The sequence below is a fragment of the Rhinatrema bivittatum genome, chromosome 3, assembly GCF_901001135.1.
Source record: "Rhinatrema bivittatum chromosome 3, aRhiBiv1.1, whole genome shotgun sequence".
In the NCBI taxonomy this organism is placed as follows: Eukaryota; Metazoa; Chordata; class Amphibia; order Gymnophiona; family Rhinatrematidae; genus Rhinatrema; species Rhinatrema bivittatum.
In genome coordinates this window covers 495,292,500-495,303,913 of record NC_042617.1, presented here as the reverse complement: position 1 = coordinate 495,303,913, position 11,414 = coordinate 495,292,500, and the positions used below count along the sequence as shown (strand labels likewise).

The 11,414-nt window shown below is 48.5% G+C and overlaps 1 protein-coding gene across 2 annotated transcripts; it reads right to left on the bottom strand.

Moving 5' to 3' along the window:
• Positions 1–1,902: 1,902 nt before the first annotated feature.
• LOC115088132 lies at positions 1,903–9,570 on the bottom strand. Of its 2 annotated transcripts, XM_029596108.1 has the most exons (4): positions 9,440–9,570; positions 7,937–8,007; positions 6,917–7,831; positions 1,903–3,581 (listed from the first exon to the last, which is right to left on the bottom strand). In XM_029596108.1, exons 3-4 carry the CDS (start codon positions 7,803–7,805, stop codon positions 2,995–2,997), a joined length of 1,476 nt encoding a protein of 491 aa, XP_029451968.1. In that variant the 5' UTR covers positions 7,806–7,831; positions 7,937–8,007; positions 9,440–9,570; the 3' UTR covers positions 1,903–2,994. The 2 variants fall into 2 exon arrangements, with proteins under 2 accessions (XP_029451968.1, XP_029451969.1); XM_029596109.1 differs by having other exon boundaries at positions 1,903–4,571; positions 6,917–9,562.
• Positions 9,571–11,414: the final 1,844 nt, after the last annotated feature.

Here is an 11,414-nt window from a genome sequence, read left to right as displayed (position 1 = left end):
GGGGGGAGGATGGTGAAGTCTGAGACAGCTCCCTCCCTGCATTACTAGTGAGAGGCTGTCTTCACAGACAGGGGGGAGCTGCCTGACCCTCACTCCTGACTTCCCCCATGTCCCAGCTAGTGAATGGTGTGTGGGTGAGGGGGGGGGGGGGAGGATGGTGAAGTCTGAGACAGCTCCCTCCCTGCATTACTAGTGAGAGGCTGGCTTCACAGACAGGGGGGAGCTGCCTGACCCTCACTCCTGACTTCCCCCATGTCCCAGCTAGTGAATGGTGTCGTGGGTGAGGGGGGGGGGGGGGAGGATGGTGAAGTCTGAGACAGCTCCCTCCCTGCATTACTAGTGAGAGGCTGGCTTCACAGACAGGGGGGAGCTGCCTGACCCTCACTCCTGACTTCCCCCATGTCCCAGCTATTGAATGGTGTGTGGGTGAGGGGGGGGGGGGAGGATGGTGAAGTCTGAGACAGCTCCCTCCCTGCATTACTAGTGAGAGGCTGGCTTCACAGACAGGGGGGAGCTGCCTGACCCTCACTCCTGACTTCCCCCATGTCCCAGCTAGTGAATGGTGTGTGGGTGAGGGGGGGGGGTGGATGGTGAAGTCTGAGACAGCTCCCTCCCTGCATTACTAGTGAGAGGCTGGCTTCACAGACAGGGGGGAGCTGCCTGACCCTCACTCCTGACTTCCCCCGTGTCCCAGCTAGTGAATGGTGTGTGGGTAAGGGGGCGGGGGGGGGGGAGGATGGTGAAGTCTGAGACAGCTCCCTCCCTGCATTACTAGTGAGAGGCTGGCTTCACAGACAGGGGGGAGCTGCCTGACCCTCACTCCTGACTTCCCCCATGTCCCAGCTAGTGAATGGTGTGTGGGTGAGGGGGGGGGGAGGATGGTGAAGTCTGAGACAGCTCCCTCCCTGCATTACTAGTGAGAGGCTGGCTTCACAGACAGGGGGGAGCTGCCTGACCCTCACTCCTGACTTCCCCCATGTCCCAGCTAGTGAATGGTGTGTGGGTAAGGGGGGGGGGGGGAGGATGGTGAAGTCTGAGACAGCTCCCTCCCTGCATTACTAGTGAGAGGCTGGCTTCACAGACAGGGGGGAGCTGCCTGACCCTCACTCCTCTGGGGTATTGTGATCTTCCTGCACACAGTGCCCTATCCCTGATACCAGGGGTGTTGTGATCTTCCTGCATGCAGTGCCCTATCCCTATTAATACCAGGAGTGTTGTGATCTTCCTGCATGCAGTGCCCTATCCCTATTAATACCAGGAGTGTTGTGATCTTCCTGCATGCAGTGCCCTATCCCTGATACCGGGATGTGTGCAAGAAGATCACAACACCCCCGGTATCAGGAATAGGGCACTGTGTGCAGGAAGATCACAACACCCCCAGTATCAGGAATAGGGCACTGTGTGCAGGAAGATCACAACACCCCTGGTATTAGGGATAGGGCACTGTTTGCAGGAAGATCACAACACTCCTGGTATTAATAGGGATAGGGCACTGTGTGCAGGAAGATCACAATACCCCTGGTATCAGGGTTAGGGCACAAGTTCTAGTCACATTGACTGATCACATTACTTGTTTTGTCAAGCTACCAACTGTTTCCATTTCCCATCCCCCATATACTGTCAGAGGGAAACTTGGTAACATGAATAAATAAGAGGGCAGCCAATAGGAATACATATTCATTCCTAAACTGACCTTAACTGACCTGAAAAGTGTCAAATTGTATCATTTTCTGTTAGTGCGCACTAACTCCCAGTTAGTGCGCACTAATCGTAAAAAACGATTTTTAACGATTTTTTAACTAAAAAATCGTGCCTAAGACGATTTTCTTGCCCTGCCACACGATTTCTATCGTTAAGACGATATGGAAAACGATTCACATCCCTATATGACGTTAGCAGCTGCTACTTGCTCTAGCATTGCTCGTCACCTGTTCGATTAAAAGTAACTACACAGACTCGGTTCTTGGTGTAAAATTGGCCGCAGCTTTTATTTAAACAAAAACATAATAACTCTTTCAAGATACCCAATCCGGCAGTATGTTGTGCTGCTGCCCGCCGCCAGTACCAAGCAAGGCAGCCTGACAATAAGGGCCCCCCGCCTTGTTCCTGAGCAAGGGGGCCATCGCCTCATACGCCTTCTGGCACCCAAGGCTACCCTGCCGTCGCGTGGTGACACCAGCACCATGCGTAATCCACCTGCGCCGGCCCGGGTACCTGCCCTTCTTTTATCAGCTGCGACAAAACTCAAAACGTGAACATAAAATAACAAGGAAGATGTAGGGTCACACCTGCAACTGTGTGATGGAATGATATCAACAAAAGGCGGTGGGGGGGGTGGGTTTCTTTCTTTTGCAATTGATCCAAAAGGATCGCATACGGGGAGATGCGGCCTTTTTAAGGGGGCACTGACATCATCAACATGCGCCGCCAACGCCTCTCTCTTGGCGTGGGGTGGCCCCCTCCCCCTCCATGGAACTGCGCCCTCGAGTCTATCGGCGACTGCGGGTGAGTGGGCCCGCAATCGACTCTCCTCCCCCCCCCCTCCATCTTCCTCCCTGCCTCTATCGCCCGCATGCTGCCGTCATGGGTGGGCTCCGGGTAGTGGCCCCGGGCCCACTTTTTGACGTTAGCAGCTGCTACTTACTCTAGCATTGCTCGTCACCTGTTCGATTAAAAGTAATTACACAGACTCGGTTCTTGGTGTAAAATTGGCCGCAGCTTTTATTTAAACAAAAACATAATAACTCTTTCAAGATACCCGAGCCAGCAGTATGTTGTGCTGCTGCCCACCGCCAGTACCAAGCAAGGCAGCCTGACAATGAGGGCCCCCCCGCCTTGTTCCTGAGCAAGGGGGCCATCGCCTCATACGCCTTCCGGCACCCACGGCTACCCTGCCGTCGCGTGGTGACACCAGCACCATGCGTAATCCACCTGCGCCGGCCCGGGTACCCGCCAAAACACGAGGTAGGGAGGACCCTTGTCTCGTGTCCCCCACTAAAAAGCTGCGGCCATTTTTAATGTGTCTGGAGACTCAATCACATCTTGTAAGGTAGTATTGAAAATGTCATAACCGATGTTGGATAGATGGATTTGATCGGGTCTGAATAGACCCGGGGACATGTCGTCAGCCCACTGATGGCGTATTTGTAAGCCTCCCATTTTTTGCAACCATACCCCGATCTGTCTGTTAACTTTTTTCCTTCCCCGTCCCCATAACTTTGACTGTTTCCAATGTGGTCTGAGAATGATGTCTGACCAGCAAACTATAGTGCCCGGGAATAGCTGGAATATGTCGGCCATGTCACCTTTTACCTGCTGAATGAAGCTTTTACATGTACTTGTACTCAAGTCATTGCCTCCTAAGTGAATTATTAAGATGCTGGGCGGTGCTTTCGCATCCTTCAATTGGCGTAGGAAAGGTAGCAAGTGGCCCCAACGCATTCCGGGCTTGCCTATCCATTCAATGCGCCAACCTTTTGGAGCGAGACCCAAGTGAGTCCCGTAAGGCCGTTCACGAGCTCTCTTTGCGGCCCAACGGACGTAGGAGTAGCCAACAATCCAGGCAGTGCGGTGACAGACATCTGAAAAAGAAAATCAACAAGTGTTGTTAGGCGCGTTTGCTCTTTCTAGGCGAACATAGGAGTTGACCGCATTGGAACGCCAGCGGCCAATTTTTTTGATTGTTTCCGTTTGCAGTCCTGCTTGTGCTGCGCTTGTGGCAGCCCCAATTCGAAAGGAGTGGGTGGTGAAAATCGCTGGGTCCATTTTAATCTGTGTTACTGCAACTCTAAGAATTGCGGAAAATTGAAATCTGGTGAGAGGCGTACCATTGGCATGTATCAAGAAGTGCTTTCCGCCCTTGGGACGAAGTTGGAGATATTTTTTCATGTTGTCTATAGGACATGTAAAGCAGGCTGGAACTTTATTAAGCGAGATGGTGGTGCCCCTTCCTCCTTGGTCTGTTTTTGATTTGTGAATGGTGATAGTGATCCTGGTAGGGGTGTAAAGAACGTTTTTGAATAACAAGCCGCTAGTTCCGTTGTCAGCCTTGTTGGCTGCCACCAATTCACTTACTCTGAAGGCGCCAAAGAATGCCAAGGAAAATGCTAGACGGAAGAGTTTGGTTTCGAAGGAGGAAGAGCAAATAGCTGACAATTGCGTCCTCAACTTTCTGAGCATGCTGTGTGTGATGGGATGCCTTCTGTCCGTGGTTGACCTGACTTTTCTTGCCCATCCAGCCATCATTTTTTTGAGAAGGAATGATTTTGTGGGATCGCCCCAGCCACAGGCTTTTGTGAAAAAGGCCAGCCCGGACATATATTTTTGAACGGAAATTCTTGATACCCCATGCCGCTTTGCCGATGCGATGTAATTGACCAATAGGTCCTCACTTATTGGGCCTTGCTTCCAGCCGTTCTCGTGCAGGAACGTGGTGATTACCTCGTAGCCTCAGCAGTAGGATTTCCAAGTGGATGGTGCGAGGGATGTACAAATTAAGTCGTGTGTGGTTTCCGTCCAATGTTCCATAAGTGTGCTGGCACTGGGGTTCCATGTACATCTGCTGTTGGGACCTGCATGCGAAACAAAGGCCAATTAGCACGGGAAAGGGAATCCGCAGCGCCATTACATGTTCCCGGCACATGCCTAGCGTGCAGCGTGATGTTGCTATGCAAAGCTTCCAACACTATTTCCCGAAGTAAATTAACTACTAAAGGGCATTTTGCAGACTGGGAATTTAAAACGTGGACCACTGCCATGCTGTCACACCAAAATATTATGTGCTTGTTTTTTAATATAGAGCTCCAGAGAACCAAGGTAACCCATATGGGAAAGAGCTCCAGAAAAGTGATGTTTTTGGTAAGGCCTTGTTCTATCCATTCCTTGGGCCAGCTTTCGGCGCTCCAAGAATTTTGGCAAATGGCTCCGAAACCCCAACCGCCGGATGCATCCGTGTGCATGTTTAAATCAAAATTGGTTAATGGGGAGTCCTGCAGCACGGATATGCCATTGAAGTCAGTAAGGAAGGAGCTCCATATATGGAAATCAGCACGTATGTCAGCCGTTACCCGCAGAAAATGATGTGGTCGTCGAAGACCCACCGTAGCCACTGTGAGTCTCCTCATGAACGCTCTCCCCATTGGAATGACGTGGCAAGCAAAGTTAAGGGAACTGAGAATGGACTGTGCCACTCGTAGTGTGATCTTTTTAGCCGTGGAAACTTGTTGGATGATGTTTTGCAGCTTGTCAATTTTGTCGGCTGGTAGCTTGGCGGTCATAAGGTGTGAATCAATTTCAATTCCTAGGAAGGAGATAATCGTTGTAGGACCCTCTGTTTTTGTAGGAGATAGGGGAACTCCGAATTCCTGGGAGACGTTTTTGAATTCAGCCAAGAGACTGTAGCATGAATTAGTTTGTGCTGGCCCCACAAATAGAAAATCGTCCAGATAGTGAATAATGTTATGTGAGGAAATTCTTTGCTCGCTTACCCAGTGTATGAATGAGCTAAATAATTCAAAGTAAGCACATGAGACAGAACATCCCATGGGCATACATTTGTCAAAATAGTAAAGGTTGTTTAATGTGAAGCCTAAAAGTGGAAAACTCTCCGGGTGGACTGGGAGTAATCGGAAAGCTGATTCAATGTCCGCTTTTGCCATGAGGGCGCCATATCCGCAGGAGCGCACTAACGCAACTGCGGAATCGAATGAGGCATATTGAACGTAACATTCGGCCTGGGGCAAATGATCGTTGACAGAACGACCTGGTGGGAAGGATAAATTCTGTATCAAGCGATATTTTCCCTACTCCTTTTTTGAGATAACTGCCAATGGGGATAGAAACATGTGTGGAAAAGGTTGTAGACGAAAGGGGCCAGCTATTCTACCCTGTGCAATCTCGTCCTCTAACTTGGACTGGACGATATCCTTGTGGGTGGTTGTAGAGCGTGCGTTACCAGCTTGGAATTGGTTAATGTCACCTTGAAAGGGGATAAGGAAACCTTGGCTAAAACCTTGCACAATTTTTTGTGCTTTTTGCTGGTTTGGGTATAAGTCCAACCAAGGTAGCATTGCGTGTAGCCGTATTGGTGAGGGTGCTTTTTCAAAGGGGGGTCGGGGAAGGTGCAGCCGGTCTTGTTGAATCGCCAGCAAGTATTATCCTGTGCCGATGTTGTTTGTCGGTGGAGGTACCTTCCTGGGGATGCTCGCCTTGTAAATCTGGGTCTTGTTCTGTGATCTGTGGATTTTCTGGTCATCTGATTGATCCATAAGTTAACATCTTGGGTGCCCCAAGTCATGAACCTATTCTCTTCCATCTTGTCTCGGAATTGCTCATCATAATTGAGCCATGCCCAACCATCATACTGCTGATAGGAACGCAAGATGTTAAATGCATAACTCAACATGGGTCCATATTGAGTGTGATCTCTATGTCCTACCACACTGGTCATATGCATGAAAGCCATTATCCAATTGATAATAGTCTTTGGTATTTTGACCTCTTTTCCTAGGGTGGTGGAACCAGCCCTCCACTTCTTCCTTTCTTGGGGTTTGCGCCTCCCGTGCAGTATGGAGAATATGTCGATGTATTTATGCTGTTTGATTTTTCTTCTTAATCTTTTGGGCACGTTTTCCCAGAGCTCTGACAGTGTGGTTAACGCTGGCGGACCTCTGGAATCTTTATCGAGGTTGTTAGCTTGTACAAGCCTGTCGCTGTCGCTAGAGGTCCCGGAAGTGGATGAAGAGGTATAGCTGCTGGAAGTAGAACTGTGCCTGCGCTTGCGTTTGTACCTGCGTTTTGATTTTTTGTGTCACGCCATGTTCTTGCGTTTGTAACCCACAGCCAATTACCTCAAGCTGCTGCATATGTGCCCCGCCCTCGACAGCCTCGTGCTGCTGACTATGCAACGCAAACTCACCATTATCCAGGAGATGTGGGCGTTTTTCTGCTTGCGATCTGGAGGAAGGACCGTCACCGTCGTATCGGATGGTGTTGCCGTGGCTTGTTTGGAGTAATCCTTCTGCAGACGAGGAGCGTAATCCTTCAGCAGACGAGGAAGGGTTATGAGGGGATTCCCTAACGTAACTGTCTGGAAAGGGCGCCGATCGGCGTGTAAAATCATTCTTTTCTTCAAGATCATAGTAAGCGGGCTGAAGGAGGGATTGTCCGTACTGGCGAAGATGGTAATGTCGCTGATTAAGGATCATTTCCCCTGTATCTTCGTGATGGCGTTCTGCCTGTGAATAAGGTATGGTATTGGTCCGGGAAGGTCCTGCTGCATTAAAGTCATGGTATTGGGGCCATGATCTAAGTCTGTTGTGATGAGACGTGTTCCATGACGCCATTGGCTGGCGGTGAAAGGTAGAATGACTCTCTCTGTTGTGATGTGGTGGTGTATCCCATCTGGATCCAGGATCAGAGATAAGGACACCGGTATCATATATAAAGTCGGAGTGAATGGATATGGTGTCCGGAGATCCATGTTGTGGGGTCATCGGAAGCTCGGCTTCAGAAGGGATAGCCGGTGATAAGGCAATATCTGCGGGTGGAGGGTTGATTTCCATGGAATTTGTCTCATCGGTGGTGTGTATGACAGGAAAGGGCCGAGGAACTCCTCGGGATGGGCGGCTTCGACCTCTGCTTCTACCTCTGGGCCGGCTCCTTCCAGAACTTCTCGTGCAAATAGGGCTTCGTATGTTGGGTTGTGTAGGTTGTCGTGGATGGCCTCCAACGACGGCATTATTTTTTGCAGCTGTCCCTCGACATCGTGTGGTCGTAGTATTCCGTCCAACTTTTCTTGGCGCCATTCTCTATAGGTTAACGAATGAGAATCCTGATAAATTAGTAAAATGAGAGATTAATGAAACATGGGCGGAAAAGGAAGCAAACGAGCAACAAAAGGAAAAGATACGTATTATTATTCTTGCTGGAGACGAACCTGTGTCTCGATGTTTCCTGAACCGCAGCTCTAATCCCAAGGCTGCTAGGCGGCTGTTAGGCAACCTGTGTCTATAGGATTGGATAAAGCAAATAGAAAAAACATGGACCGGTGACATAAAAATAAAATATAGCAATATATATAAAATTAGCTGCCTAGTACCCACTTTTATTACAAAAGAACATAAGAAAATGCCATACTGGGACAGACCAAGGGTCCATGAAGCCCAGCATCCCGTTTTAAAACAGTTTCCAATCCTTGCCATAATAACCTGGCAAGTACTCAAAACTTAGTCTATTCCATGTAACCATTGCTAATGGCAGTGGCTATTTTCTGAGTGAATTAATAGCAGGTAATGGACTTCTCCTCCAAGAACTTATCCCATCCTTTTTTTTTTTTTTAAACCTTTCTTCCTCCCAAGGTGGGATTCAAACTGGTGTCCTTGCCAGCTCCCACTGCATCTCTTGCCTGTAAGTCTCTTGCTTCTGAAAGTGGAGGTGAAGAGATCAGCAGTAGAGATGATAAATTGTTATATATGGCGGCATGGAAATGTAGGCAGGTGCAAAAGCCAGCATGCAGGGAACAAGCGGCGTGATAGAGAGGAGGCAGCGGGAGAACAGTAGATCCAGGCAGCGCAGGAACGGGCTGGCCTCCATATATTTTTATTAAATGTCTTTTTTTTTTTTTTAAATCAATATTCTTATATATTTAAATATGTATTTATTTATTTATTTATTTAGTATATATAAGCTGCTGCGGCCGCAAGGAACACGAAGCTCAGAAGCAAACACACAAGTCAGAAACCAAATCCTCTCAGAAGCAAAGACACAAATCCTCTCAGAAACCAAATCCTCATAACCGGACAGCAATAATAGTGCTCCTGGAGCTGCAGGAATCTGACTAAACTGGCCAATATGCTCGCACGGCGATGCCCCCCCCCCCCCCCCCCCGGGAGACGCACACATGGCAGGCCGCGCACTGGTGCTTACAACCGGGGATGGCACGGAGATCCGGCACGGCGCATGGCTACGGCTACGGCTACAGCTGGTGGTCCGGCACGGCGCCCGGCCGCTCGCACGGCTAGCGAGCGGGGTGATGAGGAAGGTTCCCCCCCCCCGGGAGACGCACACGTGGCAGGCCGCGATGCGCCGGCAGAGGTAGGGGCGGCTACAGCCAAGTGTCTGGCACGGCTGCTCGCATGGCTAGCGAGTGGGGCGATGAGGAGACGCACACGTGGCAGGCCCCGGCGCCGGCAGAGGTAGGGGGGTGCGACCGGGATTTTTTTTTTTTTTAAACTACCACTAGGAAAAAGAGGAGCATGCACGGAAGGTCGGCTGCTCGGAAGGTTGAAGACCTGCCCCCTCGCAGGGGAGTTAAGGGGCCGCGGTCCGCCGGCGGAGGGGGGGGGGGGGTTAGCCAGGCATGGAGGTCCCCACACAAAGGATAGGAGGAAAAAGTTAGGAGCTGGATAGAAACCTTTTTTTTTTTTTTTTTTAATCTTACAGCTTCTTCTCGGTGCTGTTGTGTGGGGTGAGATAGCAGAGTGCGGCAGCAGCGTACGGCTGAGGCCTTTTTCTGTACACCGCGGTTCTTTTTCCCTTGCAGTCGCAGTCTTTCTTTCTTTTGCAATCGATCCAAAAGGATCGCATACGGGGAGATGCGGCCTTTTTAAGGGGGCGCTGACGTCATCAACATGCGCCGCCAACGCCTCCCTCTTGGCGTGGGGTGGCCCCCTCCCCCTCCCTGGAACTGCGCCCTCGAGTCTATCGGCGACTGCGGGTGAGCGGGCCCGCAATGGACTCTCCTCCCCCCCCCCCCCCCCCCCCCCCCATCTTCCTCCCTGCCTCTATTGCCCGCACGCTGCCATCATGGGTGGGCTCCGGGTAGTGGCCCCGGGCCCACCTTTTACTGTTGTGTTGTTTTGGTTTTTTTTAACAAAGAATACCATGATTCACATCCAAATCTTGTTGGTTACTCCAAGTTCTATTGTAATTTTTCATGCAGAATTTCATGCTTTTAAATTCATGACATTAACAGTTGTTTCACAATAACAGTATCAATTATGAGCATTAAGCTGTGATATTATTATCCCCAGTATCATTTTTTAGTGTCCATTCAATTCCTATTTATTAATATTTTTTATATATCATTTTAGTTTATGGCATGGCCCTGGCTTTTATGCCTTATTAAAATAATTTATTTGTTATGAAAACTTTTACATTTTCTGATAGTTTAAAAAGGAAGAACAATATCCAATTTGAATACATCAAAACTAAACAAGACTATCAGGCTGCGCTGTATCCAGCAGTTGTATAGTGAGTATTTCTTAGTTTTATTAGGCATTCATCAATTTTACTAATTTCACCCTATTTTTTTTCTATTTTTATCTCCATGATTTTTACTTTTCTCTTTAATTTTCGTCCATGATTTTACAAATAAAATAATGTTACAATTATTTATTGAAATATTATTCATTCCTCACTTTAAACAACCCTCCTTTTTTTAAATAATTTTAGATGTGGTATTTTAAATAATATTAAATGTGGCACTTTTATCAATATACAATTGGTTTTACATTGTGAGTTCTCAAGATGGATAGGTATACTGTCACCATGTTTCATGATGTCTCTCATAATACCAGTAGGAATATATTACTTGGAGTAACCAACAAGATTTGTTTGTGAATAATGGTATTCTTTATTAAGAAAAACATAACAGTTCATACAGGTATTTTAAATATATAATTCACTCAATACCCATGACAACAAGAGTTTCATATCTTTATCCCTTTGACCTTTTGTGTCAGTTATTCCAATTTTATGATACTGTGTGCCCTGTTTGTCTGTTATTATACTTATTTAAATGTATTTTGTTTGATTTAATTAATTACATTTCTAATGTCATTGTGATGTCTTTACAAATTTATTTGTTTATAAATGTTTTTAATTTAAAATATATGGATGTTTTAATTACAGTAGCCCCTGAGGCAGCTCTATTTGTAGTGCGAAATTTGGCCAGAGTCGAGCACAGATAGGGGCAGATTTTTAAATGAGCACGCGCGTGGTACATTTGTGCGCTCTACCCCGTGCGCACAAATGTACACCCAATTTTATAACATGCGCGCACTGCAGTGTGCATGTTATAAAATTTAGGGTCGGCGAGTGCAAGGGGATGCACACTTGTGCACCTTGCGCACGCAGAGCCCTAGGGGAACCCTGATGGCTTTCCCCGTTCCCTCCAAGGCCGCTCCGAAATTGGAGCGGCCTTGGAGGGAACTTTTCTTCCATTCCCCCCACCTTCCCTTCCCTTCCCCTATCTAACCTACCCCCCAGCCCTACATAAATCCCCCCCCCCACCTTGTTTTATTTTTTAGCCTGCCTCTGTCAGGCGTATCTTCGCGCTCCGTCCAGCTGCCGGCACGCTATCCCTTGGCACAGCCGCTATGCTGGAGGCCTCGGTCCCGCCCCTGGCCCGCCCC